The following is a 15,395-nucleotide window of genomic DNA, read 5'->3' on the forward strand; positions in this document are numbered from 1 at the left end:
TACCCCACTGGTTACCTCCCCTCTGTACCCTTACTGCAGACTGCTAGCAATTTATTCATAACTTCTAGTAGAAAGAATAGAGGAATGGTACAACACAGCCATAAGAATAGATGCTCTAGAATTGTTATTACATGGGGAATGCATGAAGCTATTGAAAAAGGCGTCAGGAGAGGGGACAGGTCCTCTTTAAAGGGGTTATCCTATGATTAATGTGGAAATAATGAGAATTGGTACACGACAATCTAACAAAGCTAGATCCAGTCCTGTACCTCACATGGATCCAGAGATCTCCTCATTCATTGCTCCAATAGCACTGCTAGATTCTCTTCAAGCTGACAGCTCAGGGTGTGTCCCTTCTTCTGCAGCTCTCCTCCTATCACAGCTCAGGAGCTGTGTCCCTTCTGCAGCTCTCCTCCTATCACAGCCCAGGAGCTGTGTCCCTTCTTCTGCAGCTCTCCTCCTATCACAGCTCAGGAGCTGTGTCCCTTCTGCAGCTCTCCTCATATCACAGCTCAGGAGCTGTGTCCCTTCTTCTGCAGCTCTCCTCATATCACAGCTCAGGAGCTGTGTCCCTTCTTCTGCAGCTCTCCTCCTATCACAGCTCAGGAGCTGTGCCCCTTCTTCTGCAGCTCTCCTCCTTTCACAGCTCAGGAGCTGTGCCCCTTCTTCTGCAGCTCTCCTCCTTTCACAGCTCAGGAGCTGTGCCCCTTCTTCTGCAGCTCTCCTCCTTTCACAGCTCAGGAGCTGTGCCCCTTCTTCTGCAGCTCTCCTCCTATCACAGCTCAGGAGCTGTGCCCCTTCTTCTGCAGCTCTCCTCCTATCACAGCTCAGGAGCTGTGCCCCTTCTTCTGCAGCTCTCCTCCTTTCACAGCTCAGGAGCTGTGCCCCTTCTTCTGCAGCTCTCCTCCTATCACAGCTCAGGAGCTGTGTCCTGTAACTGCTTCTAACAGATGAAAGATAGAAGTAAGCATGTGCGACCACCTCAGTGAGGTGGACAGAGATGTAAGGAAAAGGACAGACAGCAGGTGGCGCTATACAGATACATTATATTGAATTCTAAATGGCGATACTAAATGTTTAATTACATGCAATTCCAAAAGTATTCAGGTCCAGGTCCTGGCAAGAAAAATGTAGTTTTTGTTTTTGTGGGACAACCGCTTTAAGGACTTGGTCTAATTTGTTGCTGAGCAAAGGTCAGCAAGCTATAGAATTGCGCCTTGTCCCTGCAAGGATCCCGCCGGCGCACAATCCGCGACCTTTGTCCACAGGAGTGATACGTTTTATTTTTTGTTTGGAGGAATTTCCAGCGATTTGAGGATGGGAAGAAACTTGTGGCGCTCGGCGCGTTGTATGTTATCTTCCGTATGTCATACGCAGCGCACACGTTTAGTGTGACTAGAATTTGGGCTCCTCAAGCCTCGCCCATGGGGTGAATATTAGATGCCATGCGCGAAGACAAAGAAATGTTCACATGTCTTATTTGACTGGAAAAACAACGCAGCTTTCTTCCCATCCTCTCTGCGGGCTCACATGGTAATAACTAACGGCGTGTGACAAGATGGCGAGCGTCGGCCGCTGGGAATGGCTACTGGATAACCAGTTATGATTGGCTAATTTCGATTCCCTGTCCGTTTCCTTAGGAAAAATCTCCCAAGAACTGGATTGGAAACGTACATGGCGGTGTCATGTGACCGCCATATGGCTGTGTTGCATGGCGTTGTATGCAAGCATTATCGCGGTTCTGACAGTCCTGGGAAGTGCCTGAGTTTAGTGCAAATCCTGTAGATGGGGGCGTAAGTCTTCCAAAAGTTCCACAGCACAGCTCTCATATATCCATATCCCCCCTCCGCGTATGAGGCACATGCGGCGCATTACCTCCTCTGCTTGCTGTCTGACCTGTGTGGCGTTCTTACTACAGAGTTGCGTTTACTTTCCCTTTACGCCCGGCAGACGGTTATCACTCCTTGGCATCAAAAGGAGCACAACTCTTCTCGCACCTGCTTTGTGTAAGTGCATTGAACCCAAAAAAGTAAAAAAAATAAAAAAAATCCGGCTCAGGTGGACTACATCCAAAAAGCCTGGATGGGCATTCATTTATATAGCCGGATGTAATACAACTCCACTGTAGTGGCCTCTGGACCTGCGGCGGCTCAGCGATTTGGTGTCCGGCCGCACTAGTTTTACTGAAAACCTGCAAACGTATACAGTGACACTGAAGGGGATGAGATAAAAAAAATTCTTAAAGCGTGGTTGTGACTCACTGTTTATATTTGATTAGACCACCCCTTTAATAATAATGTGCATAGCTTGGACTGTCATAGACTCAGGGGCTACCTTGCTTACACCTCTGCATAGACGCCTTTTATCTTTTCCGGCATAGGCGTAGAATACCGGAATCTCCAGATCTCATTAACTATAATGGGGGTCCGTCAGATTCCGCGTGTGTCGGAATTTGCGTATTTTGCCGGAACCTCCGTCTTGGATGCACATGAAGCCTAATGTGCCTAGAAATTTGCAGCAGCTTCAGTTTTGGGGGTTTTGATTACTGTCCATTTGTGGGGAATCTTACAGGTAGTGAAAAGATGAGCTCTCTTCCTGGAGGAGGAGAACTCTTGCGCCATCTATAGGCTTCTACCCTGTAATTCAGTGTTCAGTCCTTTAGGTTCTTGATGGAGACTCGGCTAAAATCCCTGGTCGTGTTTCAAGGCTCCATTGTGGGTCCACGTTGACGGGGTAGTTACCTGCAGGAGCAGTTTTCTTCCCGCTGGAGGAGAGCTAATTTGCTGATTGCTGCCTGTTCAATTTAGATTGGCTTCAGGACCGGAGAATATCGTCCTTTCCTGATCACAATTGTGCTAGAAATCTGAATTAAAGCAATTTGTGTCCCTTACAAGTGGTTTCGGTTGACCTTTTCTGTCTTGTTTTGCAGTGCCATGATCTGGAGGAAGATGAGACCTGTCATGGCCTCTCTGATCTCGCTCTGTCACTGGACGCTGGAGGAATCCTGGGAACCTTCCATGGATACATTGACAACTCAATCATTTCTATCATTGACGATCCTGGTGCCCAGGCAGAGGTAGGACCCATAGAATTGTCACAATTCGGCCTTCAGCAATGATCTTTTTCTTTGGCGGTTATCTTTTTCCCGGGTGGTACGTGCTGCATTTCTTGGGGCACAGGACATGATCATAAAATTTGGGGTAATTTGATATCCTATATCTTGGCTCATGATTATTGAAGCTGGTCAGGATGAGGTTCTTGATATTTGGACTTTTTAAAGGAACGGACCAAAATTGGAAAAACATGGCAGCGCCCACGACCATCCCTGTTTTGTCTGGTATTGAAGCTCGGCTCCGTTGCAGTCGTCGGGGCTGAGCTGCAGTACCACAAGCAACCAGTAGATGTGTAGCTGTTTTTGTGATCCCGTATAACCCCTTGTAACCTCCTTTTGCAGCACAAAGATCATTTTGATGAGGAAAACGAACTGTCTCTGCTGAACGCTCTCACAGAGATACTGGACAACGCAGATGATGAGAATATGTCCCCATTTGACACCATTCCGGATACAGAACTCCTGGTGTCGTCCAAGGATCGAGACGGCAGCTTAGTAAGTCCAGATGTATGCCTGAAGGTTATACAGGGGTGTAACGTCTAAACGTGTTACTGTGTGCGCCCTTTTATTTAGCTATGGTTTTTGGGGGTCATTTTCATGCTTTTGTTTTTTTTGCAGAGATTGCTCGGTTTGTCACGTACACCGCCTGATCGAGATATGTTCTCAATGGACGGCCAGCGCAGAGCGAATTCCAACAAAGTGAGTAAAACAAGTGGTATTTTAACCCCTGTATGACAGTCTACTGACTTTTGAAGGCGGATGGTGTAAGTCTACTTTCACACTCGCGTTTTGGCTTTCCGTTCAGGGCTCTCACAAGCGGTCCAAAACTGATCAGTTTTGCCCTAATGCATTCTGAATGGATAAGGATCCGCTCAGAATGCATCAGTTTGCCTCCGTTCCGTCTCCATTCCGCTTTGGTGTCCGTCGGATGAAACTGAGCCAAACGGATCCGTTCTGACACACAATGTAAGTCAATGGGGGGACGGATCCGTTTTCACTGGCACAATAGAAAACGGATCCGTCCCCTATTGACTTTCAATGGTGTTCAAGACCGATCCGTCTTGGCAATGTTAAAGATAATACAAACGGATCCGTTCTGAACGGATGCAGACGGTTGTATTATCTGAACGGATCCGCACCAAACGCGAGTGTGAAAGTAGCCTAAGCCCTGACTCTGCAGCAACTTCTTTCGGCATCTCCCTTTAAAGCTTCTGCAGTCTAGTGAAAATGGGAGACAGTCAGGGACCCCCAAGGAGAAGACAGCGCCTACGTAGCACTCAATGGCCGTTATACTGTGAATAGAGGAGGCCCCAATTGGACACTGCGGTCATGTAATTGCATGGCGGATAAGCTCTGCCAACGACTATTGAAATACAGATAAAACGGATGAAACCCCTAAAGTAGCCAAACCCTCCCAATTCATTCCTTCTCTTTCAGTGTGAATTTGCAAATGCAAAGAATAAATAAGTGTAAACTGGAAAAAAAACTCTACACATTATGTGTCAAGAAATCAGTGCAGAAATTATTTTGGTGGCTAAGCAAAAAGTCATTAAACCACCACCTGCAAAATCGCTAAAGAGTTTGATAATTTGCGCCGCTTAGGTGCTCTCCATAAAGAGATATAATATTCACCGAGTCATTTAGGACCGAAACACTGGTCAAAAGGTTTGTCCAGGATTAGAAAATACATTGCTTTCTTTCATAAGCCGTTCTAAACCTTTCTGCTGATTGTTGGTGGTAATGCAGCTTAGTGCCATTCACTTCAACAGAGCTAAGGTGCAGTTCCAGACACGACCCACATACAACTGTGGAGCTGTTTGCAGAAGAAAAGCATTCCTATTTTTCTAATTCTAGAAGCCCTTTAAATGGTTAAAGGGGTTCTCTCACTTCAGCAGATGGCATCTATCATGCATCCAAAGTTAATACAAGGCACTTACTAATGTATTGTGATTGTCCATATTGCTTCCTTTCCTGGCTGGATGCATTTTTCCATCACATTATACGCTTCTCATATCCAGGAGTTATGACCACCATCGGTGGTCGTGCTTGCACACTATAGGAAAAGCAGTCGGCCTTTCTGGTTGGGACTGTTGGGGGCACACATGCGCAGCAGCTCTCATTCCGGCCACCTTGTATCTGTGCTGCAGCGGTGGTCAAAACCCCTTGATATCAGCCGTGTATAATGTGATGGAAAAATTATTGAAGCCAGCAAAGGAGGCAATATGGACAATAACAAAACATTAGTAAGGGCCTTGCATTCACTTTCTCTACACAATAAATGCCATTTGCTTAAGGTCCTATGCACACGGCCGTGGCCCATACTGCAGCCTGCAAACAGTGGGTCCACAGTATGCGGGCATCGGCCTTGTGCTCACTGCATTCACTTGAATGGGTCCGCAATCCGGAAGGTGCAGTGTGGAACTGAGTTGAATGGATCGGTCGCGGCAGCCGCACGGATAGTGTACCTGCATTGCATACCATAAAATGCGGTCCCCATTGCGCGGAATGGCTGTGTGCATGAGGCCTAAGTGAGACAACCCCTTTAAGAGGTGAACAGCTGCTGGGGGTGGTTTCTGGGACAAGTGTTCTCTATTGCTGTGAGGCCTGTTTGCTGAGTTATTTTATTTATTTTTTATGTTCCTATTGCAGATTGATGGACGTTGTTCTGGGCCAAACTGGGATCTGTTTCCAGATATCATCAGCTCTACACCAAAGAGACGTAACAATCATAAAAGTATGAGGGTATGTTTACCCCGCAGGTCAGAAGCTGAAGAGACCCAACCGCGAAGTGACGGAGAGGATGAAGAAGTGCCAACTCTTGGGGACGCTACTAACTATAACTTACTTTCATTTGACAAAAACTTCTCGGTGGAATCTGAAGCGGATAATAATGATGGGGATCATGAGCAGATGTTAAGGCACGGGACACCGTGTATCATAAATACTGAAAATGTCACCCTTAATGACTTGGTAAAATACATGCATCCTTACTGCCTGCCTGCCATAACCGTGTGCCTGGAGTCAGAAGATGAGGAAAACCTTCTGAGCGATGAAGTGTTCCTCGAGATTGTGTCCGATCGAGGCGAATGTATAAAAGTACCTGTGGTGGTAGAACCCCTGGAGGAAATGTTTTGCTCAGAGTCTTCAGATGATGCCGAAACTGAAGACCAGTCCTCATCGGAGCAGCGTGGTCCAGAGCTAGAAAGGAATCATGAAAAACAAATTGATTGTACAAAGACATTAGATGAGGTTAATCAGGAACCTGCAGGGGAGGACTACCAGCCTTTCCCTACATTGCAAGATTTATCTCCTCAACCTCCAGGGGCTGACGTAACGGTTCAGAGGTCTTCAGATACTGACTCTGCTTGTATTTCGGAGGAAATTGCTCCAGACTGTAAGAAAAGTAGTGAACCAGATATCACAGTAGCAAATGACAAGTTGCCAATGAAGGGAAAGAGATCCAGCAAAGAAAAGCAGTCCTCGAAATCTAAGTCGAAAAGTAAAACTAAGAGCGCTACTGAAGACAAATCTCCAGTTGCCCCAGAAGCGACAGTGGGGCAAAGTGTCGCCCAAACACCTGCAAGCCGATCGAGTAACCCTTCCCTGCAGGAGTCAGACTTTTTAACTAAGACATTGGACCAGGTTAAAGAGTCCCAGATCGAGCATCGGATGTCCAAGGTCAGCCGCACCAAGGCGAGATCTCGAGCAAGCTTAGACGGGTCCATCCTGGAGAAAAAATTGACAGATCTAAAAGTAAAACCTGTTGCTAAGATTACAGTAGTAGGTGGCATTGACACAGATTTAGAGGGAGACCCAAAAACTAAGGACCCCAAATGTGAGGACACTCAAGATTCTGTTGTCAAGGTTGATGAATTACAGTCTGATAAAGAAAACGTTTTGGTTTCCGCCGATATCTGTGGTGGGGAGAAATCCTCCAGTAATGAAGAATCAAGTGCCTTGAAGGTGGAAGCTGTACAGGATGGGGACTCTTCTCAGGCCGCGAAGGAAGCAAAGCCCAAGTCACTTAGCTTAAGCGAATATAGGAAGAGACTACAGCACCGCAAACCGAACCCCGATCGAGACAACGAGAAGCTGTCTTCTAGCAAATGGCCAAGTGTTCCCGAGCCCCCGACAGAATTGGCAGAGCTGCCTTGCTTAATGGCCCCTACACAAACAAATAAACCATCAGTCGAGGTAAAAACGTGCCCACCAAACAAGGGCGGCAGCGTTTCTGGCCAAGACGTTCCTGTTAGTTCAGCTTCTGCTCCAATGACAGTGACTCCAAAGCCGATGGCAAGTCAAGGTGTTCAAATATATGAGAAACCATGCGAAATGGCTATGGATGTAGCTCCACCAACGCTTACTCCACAACCTAATCGGCCATCACCTCCATTTTATCCACCTGCCTGGCCAGCTGTCCCTCCACATCCTTCTTTTTATCCTGGCATGCCACCATTGCCAGTCGTTCCTCATTATCCAAATGTTATGCCATCAGTCTTGCCTGTCCAGCCGCCACCAGTCATAAGTTGGCCTCCCTTTCCACCTCCACCTATTGCAATGCCGCCAGTACATCCTACCGGTTGGGTTTCGGGACCAACAACTATGTATTGGCCAAATGCTCAAGGGATGCATGAAAGTCAGTCCCTTCACAGCTCTCCTGAGAATTCTGTCCGAACCAATCTCCAAGTTCTGCCTGACCAGAAGATGGTGCAGGAAACTGTCTCGCCCGTAGAGTGTAGACCCAAGACTGCTGCCCCTCTTCTTGTTCAAACAGGCCGAGCGCCAGTGACTAAGCTTGAGAACGGTGTCCCACCGAAAGAGACCAGAACTGCTGCAAAACCTGAAAGCGGCAAGCATGACAAGCCTGCAGCCGCTGATGCCATTAAATCCTCATTGGCTAAGAAATCTGAAAATGCGTTGCCCAAAGATTGTAACAAGGCAAATTCTCCTCTGCCAGATCTAAAATCTGCAAACCAAGTGGTCTTTAAAATAATGGAAATTTTGAAAAAAGCACAGAAATTAGGTTACCAAATTAAGCCGTCCTCTGACGCCGCCATTGCCAACGCACAGCTGGGCATTCAGGTAGCATCATCCGCAGAAGCCTTAAAACCAGAGCCGCCAAAGCAGGCGGTGCTTGCAGATGTTACGGTGCAGGCAGTAGACAAACCTTCTACACAAACCCCTGCACCGGCAGCAGATCAGTCTTTGAAGGCTGAGAAGTTAGAACTTGAGCAGATTCCAGCCATCGGAAGTGTAAATGCCCATGAAGTGGCAGAAGAAAAACTGGCATCAGCCTGTATAGTGCCTGACCAAAAAGCCAACGAGCCTGTCCTACTTCCACCTGCTGAAACCCTGACTACATCTGGGGAAAGCTTCCAGGCGATAACCGAATCTGATCTGAAGGAGCCCGAGAAAAGCTTTACATGTGAAGCAGGTAAAATGTCACGAGGCGCCTCCACTTGGGAGCTATGGTTTGGTCAATGAGCAGTGAATTGCTTCAAAAACAATAGAATTCCACAAGACTGGAATTAGTAGTTTGAAGTCCCTCCCATGAGGAGCCCTGGGAAGTGAAAATTGCTATTCCAGCAGTTTTCTGTCTATTTTGCCAGGTTGTAGCATCAAAGTGGAGAATATATGAATGTTACAGGACAGTAATGTCACGTGTGGCTGGGGTTGATGTTCAAAGAGCGTATCCCTGCATGATCTCCCTACAGGAGGTGTAACCTTGAAAATAAGCGGATTGCTGCAGCTGCACCCATACTAAAGGGGTTCTCTGTGATGCGATCCATTTATGACTGCGATTTCATATGCAGAAATCTTTCAGTTTTTTCATATTTGTCATATATGGCTCAAAAAACTGCATGTGTGATTCCAGCCTAACAAATTGTCTAAAAAGTCAAGGTTCTGAGAGAAAAGGACAACCAACTGTAATGTGGTGCCTCTTGATCCTCCAGTGTAAGACTTGCTATTTAGGACTCGTGCACACGAACGTTGTTTAGGTCCACATCCGAGCCACGTTTTTTGCGCCTCGGATGCGGAACCATTTACTACATTGGGGCTGCAAAAGATGCGTACAGCACTCTGTGTGCGCTGTCCGCATCCGTTGCTCCCTTCCGTGGCCCGGCAACAAAAAGAATAGAACGTGTCCTATTCTCGTCCATTTTGCGGACAAGAATTGGCATTTCTATAATGGGCTGCTCGTTCCGCAAATTGCGGAACCCACATGGGTGGCATCCGTGTTTAGCGGACGGCGAAACATGGTGCGTTTGTGTGCATAGTGGTTTTACTCCTACGCTAATGTGTCCTGAGTATGGCACCCTCCATTTACACCCATATTTAGTAGATAACCCCCTTTTAAAGGGACATTTACATCAGAAAGGGTCATTGAAAATGTGATGCAAAATCATGTTCTTCTGGCACAAATGGTAAATTCTCCAGTGTAGATGGTCAGTCCATTGTCAGTTTCCTGCTGCTGGGGGACAGTTATCTGCAGTGTACTCTTCATAATAGTAGGTGTAGAATTGGGATAAGAGTACGAGTATGACCTTCGTCATCTTGAGAGATCTAGATAAAGATGCTCACAGAAGAACATTGTGTTAATCAGTGTGATGCTTTAATGGAGTCACTTCAGAGGACAAGAAGGATAATCCATGTAGGGACTGTTTTTTTATTTATTAAAAAAAATATATATAAAAAAATCCATAGATGGGCTGTTAATGTGAAAAGGTTTGATGGGAGTGTCCCTTTAAGTTTTTCTATTTCTGCGGTGGTTGAGCAGTGATGTGAAGCCAACTCTTCCTGGTGATTCCCTAATTATCCGAATGACTGCCATGTGATAGTACAGTGCCCGGCGGGCCACGGCACAGTCGGCTGATTGTTCTGGCGGCCACGTTTTGCAATTTGGTGTCTCTAAAGGAGTTATCCCACAAATCTTATCTGTAGGGCTTCTGTGGGATAGGCAGCAGCTCAAAAAGCACCTTCGCCCCCCCAAAGATTCACTGCGGTTAGCTCTTGTTAACCCTTTCCTGACCTGCATATGAAAGTCCCTCACACATAGCTGCAGAGATTATTATGGTAGGTCCCACCATATGGTAGGTCCACTGTCTAGAGCTGGGATCAGCAACCTTCGGCACTTCAGCTGTGGCGAAACCTCAACTCCCAGCATGCACACCTTCTTGGCTGTTCTCAGAACTCCCAGAGAAGTGAATGGAGCATGCTGGGAGTCGTAGTTTCACCACAGCTGGAGTGCCGGAGGTTGCTGATCCCTGGTCTAGAGAGAGATGTAGCTAGATATATATGGGGGACGAATGAATGAAAGGCGACTGGGCCGCTTCTCTGAGATCACTGCATCGGCACTGAGGGGAAGGGAGCAGGGAAGCTACTGAGCATGGTACGTCTACCAGTGAGTACGCGGGCAAGGCGGATAAACAGCAGGGGGCGATACCAGAGAGAAAAATGTGACGCAGGGAAGCTACTGAGCATGGTACGTCTACCAGTGAGTACGCGGGCAAGGCGGATAAACAGCAGGGGGCGATACCAGAGAGAAAAATGTGACGCACTTAAAAAAAAAAAAAAAAACACGAACGCTGTTTTTTATTGCATCTATATTCCAATACTACTATGCCAAATGTCCTGTTTGTCCCATAGTAATAATTTTGGTGCGGTGACACCTTGCTGATGTTAATTGGCTTTCTCATTCAATGAAGGTATCGAAGCGACAGATCTTACCAGCTTGCTAGAGCAGTTTGAGAAGTCTGAAGGTAAGCACGGGACGCATTTCCAGATTTTATTGCAACCCTTATGATTTGGTGGGTCCATAAACCCCTTCCCAAATATCCTCACTCCTTGTGTACTGAGCCGGTGACTGTACCCGCCTGTGATGTACAGGAGCTGTACCGTCTCTTTGTCTGGGGGGAGAATGTGCTTAGTCTGCACAGGCCCCTTTTTACTGGGGATGGCGTTCTCTGCAGTAAGCACTTAATAGGATCAAGTACGGTATTGTAAAGCGGGGACGTGGCCTCTCTGTGGAGCAGCAGCGTCAACAATCCGTTTGCCTTGGGCCTCATGCACACACGAGCTTCTGATCAGAATTTATTTTTATCCATATTTCTAATTGTAAGTCAAAATCGAGCAAATGCAGAAGAGAAGTATGCAGGTTCCCGATGTGTTCGGTGTAGAGCCACCTCATGGTTTTAGCAAAAAAATTTAAATAAATAATGAAATTGCGAAGTGTGCACTAGGCATTACGCTTTTGTAACTGCGGGGTTAATGCACTAGGCAGTATTGCAAGTTCCAGGTTTCATATGATGTAGTCCAGGGATGGCCAACCTGTGGCTCTCCAGCTGTTGTAAAACTACGATTCCCACCATGCCCTGCTGTTGGCTGATAGCTGTAGGCATGCTGGGAGTTGTAGTTTTGCAACAGCTGGAGAGCGGCAGGTTGGCCATCCCTGATGTAGTCTATTCCGTTTGTGTCTTGTCTGACCTGTTGACCCTCTCCACCAAACCTGAGGACAGTGGTTTTAACACCTGTGGTTCTTTGCAGCTAAAGTGGAGGAACGACTCCCTCAAAGTCCTGATAAATTGGCTGTAGGAAACTCGGGGTAAGTAGTAGAGTTACCCTACAGCTGCACGCCGCTGCCTGCAGGAGAATATGCGGGCGTGTCCTTATGGAGTGAATAGCTCTAGACAGTGGCGTAACTAGAAATGACTGGGCCCCACAGCATATTTTTGAATGGGGCCCGCCTCCCCCAGTATTTTTTTCGCAACCCCTTCCTTTCATGCCGCCCCCATTCCTGTGGCTAGTAAAGATCGCTCTCTCAGACCAGGGCCAGCAGCTGTTCCATCCATTTTATACACTGTCTATACTGCCACTGTATATAATTTCATTGTGTAATACTGTTGAGGGGGCCCTGACAAAATATTTTAGTCCTCCTCCTCCTGGATGGGCCCCTTCGGGGTCAGGGCCCCAAGGTAGCCGCTTCCCCTGCTTTCCCTATAGTTACGCCCCTGGTTCTAGAACACATTATAATTCTTAAATTACTAGTGGCCGAGTCAGGTACTGCAGGTAATTACAAGTTTCAGCGCTGATCGCACACCATCAAAGTCCAAAAGAGGAACCCCTTTAAATGGTGTTTTTTTTATTTGTTTTTTTTTGCACGTGTAAAGCATTTGCAATTTCATAAATTCCAGATATGTATTTTTTTTTTAACTTGATCTGAATTCTGAAAGTTTCTTTATAATGGCAATCTGTGACAAAAATTCACAGCAAGCTGCGCAGTAGAAATAAGGGGATCATCTAAAGAGGACCCTGCCCATAAGAGCTTACAATCTATAAATGTCGGCTGAGCGGTCTTTCGGCTGACGGCTGTCCCCCGTCCACCATACACTCGTGTTCTCAGTTGGGCGCAAGGATTACCCTGACGTACACCTCTGGCAGCAGCTTTTGTCTCGTGAAACATGCCCAATTCTTCTTTCTCTTGACCTCTGCCATCAGGGGAGAGACCGGAGACCCCCGTACCGCTTGGCTGGTCAGCTGTGTGAGCTACTCTGAAACAGCTGATCATCAGGGGTACAAGGTGTCAGACCCCCCCCCCCCCAATCAGGTATTGATGGCCTATCCTGAGAATGGGCCATCAATATTAAAATCCTGTTATACCCTTTTAAGTAGCCCTGTGGTTCGATGCTTGTTGTTGGGGTATCCTGTGTAGCTGTGACTGTCATTGTGATAAGTTTTTTTTTTTTTTTTTTTGCTGCTTTTGACAGGACTGGGAAAACATTGGAGAAAAAAATTAATGAGAAACAATTGGCACCCGAGTTGGTGAACACAGCCGGTGAGTAGCCGTCATCACACACAGAGTTCATATTTAGTAGATGCTTTGCCTTTTGTTCTGATTTTAAGGCTACTTTCACACTAGCTGTTTTCTTTTCCAGCATGGAGTTCCGTCCTGAGTTCCGTTCTGTCTATACCGGAAAAGAACTGATCAGTTTTATCCTAATGCATTCTGAATGGAGAGCAATCTGTTCAGGATGCATCAGGATGTCTTCAGTTCAGTCATTTTGACCAGGCAAAAGATAAAACCGCAGCATGCTACGGTTTTATCTCAGTCTAAAAAAAAAACGGAACACTTGCCTGAATGCCGGATCCGGCATTTTTTTCCATAGGAATGTATTAGTCAAAATACCAGAATGCCGGAACCGTCCTTCCTGTCTGCGCATGCGCAGACCGAAAAAAATGTGAAAAAAAATAAATGCTGGATCAGTTTGGCAAAGGCTTATCCGGCATTTTGATGCATTTGTAAGACGGATCAGGACCTGATCAGTCTTACAAATGTCATCAGTTGGCATACGTCTTGCTGGATCCGGCAGGCAGTGGCGGATCACTCTGCCGCAAGTGTGAAAGTAGCCTAAGCTACTTTTTACTTCAAGCTGGCGATAAACATGAAATGGCTGTAGGCAGAACTAGAGACTGAAGGCTCTCTCTCGATCCTCCCATACATCTGCATACTTGGCCGAGCATGCATATGTAGTGAAGGATGGAGGCTCATCTCGCCAAGAACAAAAGGATTGGGCAGGAATCCAACATGCCTGTTGGTTATCTCCCCTGGTATCAGCCGGCAGGAGTCCATAGGTGGTCATCTGCCTGCAGCCACCACTAGGAGGAGCTCCCTGCAGTACCGCACTTGTTGGACTGTATTATAAAGCTGCCCTTGGTAACTCAGAAGCTCCCTCTAGTGGTGATTGATGGCAGATAAAATACTATAATTTAAAGGAGACCTGTCGGTTTAATATGGTACTGGTCCATACTGCTAGTGGCCATAACTGCTCAAAAATGTTGTCAATTTACAACTAAGCGGCGCCGAAAGAATACACCAGTGTATTCATGAGGGGATTGGGGTAATGATTCATAGACTATCTGTAAGCGCAGGAATGAAAATTGAAAACGATTGCTTTGTCCTGAAGTCCTAAATGGGTCGGTCCTTAAAGAGACTTTACAGTTTACAACATATTGCAGATTGTAATAAGCCATTTTTATTTTAAAGGTCTCACCCCACCTGCGACTCCCCCGCATCAGCTATGGAAGTCTGTCCTTACTGGGCCTCTTACTGTCAAATCCAAACCATTACATGGCCAGGAGAAAAGCTGTTCACCTCTGAAGACTACAAAACTCATTGAGCCGAAGCCGCTGCCACAGAGCCTTCTGAAAAACCGAAACCTTGCCTCTTCTCCATCGGTAATGTCACCTCCTATCCATGTGGCATCTGGTGACCATGATTACTGCATCTTATCCAGCCAGCGTCCAGAGAACCAGTCAGCCAGCACTGTCGAACCTCCTGCTCCACCATCTGCCTCTGAAGAAGGCTCCCGCTGGAACGTGAAGCACCATCAGAGCATCACCATTAAGCCAATCGTGCCATTCCACAAGCGTCAGCAAAGCAAAGCTTGCCCAAAGCAGCCTGCTCCAAGTGCACCTCCGGTCACCAGCGAAAGTACCACCTGTGACATCGGCAAACCAGTTGCACCTTGTGGTAGCGTTCAGAAAGCTAGCAAAGATCCCCTAGACCATAGGACTAACATTATGGCAGAATCTGCAGTCGACAGTCCACCAGGTTCAGTGTTAATGTCTCCAGACTCATCACCATGTCGTAGTGAGAATGGACAAGGTAGAACTGATCTGAAACAAGGGGATGCCTCGGTGTCACGGAGAGCTCTGCGCTGCTATAGGAAATACAAGGGATCCCCCAGTCCCCAAAAATCCTCCTGGAGGGGCAGGTCTAGTGGTAGTCGCTCAGATTCAAGATCCTCCTCGTCCTCAAGGTCTCGGTCAGGGTCTCCTGCTTCAAAGAGGAGAAGAACGTAAGTTTCTAGTTTAGTGCTGGATTCTCATGCTGTTCGGCCATCAACTGATTTGTGCTCGATTTTAAGGGGTTCTCCACTTTGCAATTACCATTGTGTTTAGGTTCTCCTATGGTTTTCTGGCTGCTCATTTTGGTCATGTCCTGCTATTAAATAGAAACAGCATGGAGGCAAGTGACGTTGTTGGGCATCTGGGTATGCATTGGTGCTCTGGTGCACTCTGTATATCAGATTGAGTATTTCCCAGGTCTCTGCTTTCAATAATTTATGGGAAACTTCATTGCTATGAAAGCCTATGGAAACCTTCGGATGCATTTTATTTATTGCATTTTAAGCAATTTGGGCTAAACAATTTTATTAAAAATGTTCAGCTCCTGACCTCCTAAACAGTTTAAGCCATATTATCAGTTTGATAAGAATTGAGCTAA

At 46.7% G+C, this 15,395-nt stretch overlaps 1 protein-coding gene across 2 annotated transcripts in view; it reads left to right on the forward strand.

Annotated features, from left to right (window-relative positions):
* Nucleotides 1-15,395, forward strand: part of PPRC1 (PPARG related coactivator 1) — a 34,888-nt gene that overhangs the window by 7,339 nt on the left and 12,154 nt on the right. For both annotated transcript variants that reach the window (XM_044298369.1, XM_044298370.1), the window contains exons 2-9: nucleotides 2,930-3,076; nucleotides 3,455-3,607; nucleotides 3,731-3,811; nucleotides 5,762-8,546; nucleotides 10,819-10,872; nucleotides 11,657-11,714; nucleotides 12,877-12,944; nucleotides 14,154-14,967. In XM_044298369.1, the coding sequence (XP_044154304.1) occupies nucleotides 2,930-3,076; nucleotides 3,455-3,607; nucleotides 3,731-3,811; nucleotides 5,762-8,546; nucleotides 10,819-10,872; nucleotides 11,657-11,714; nucleotides 12,877-12,944; nucleotides 14,154-14,967 (4,160 nt within the window). The remainder of the gene's footprint in view (nucleotides 1-2,929; nucleotides 3,077-3,454; nucleotides 3,608-3,730; nucleotides 3,812-5,761; nucleotides 8,547-10,818; nucleotides 10,873-11,656; nucleotides 11,715-12,876; nucleotides 12,945-14,153; nucleotides 14,968-15,395) is intronic.

This window comes from Bufo gargarizans, chromosome 6 (genome assembly GCF_014858855.1).
Source record: "Bufo gargarizans isolate SCDJY-AF-19 chromosome 6, ASM1485885v1, whole genome shotgun sequence".
NCBI lineage: Eukaryota > Metazoa > Chordata > Amphibia > Anura > Bufonidae > Bufo > Bufo gargarizans.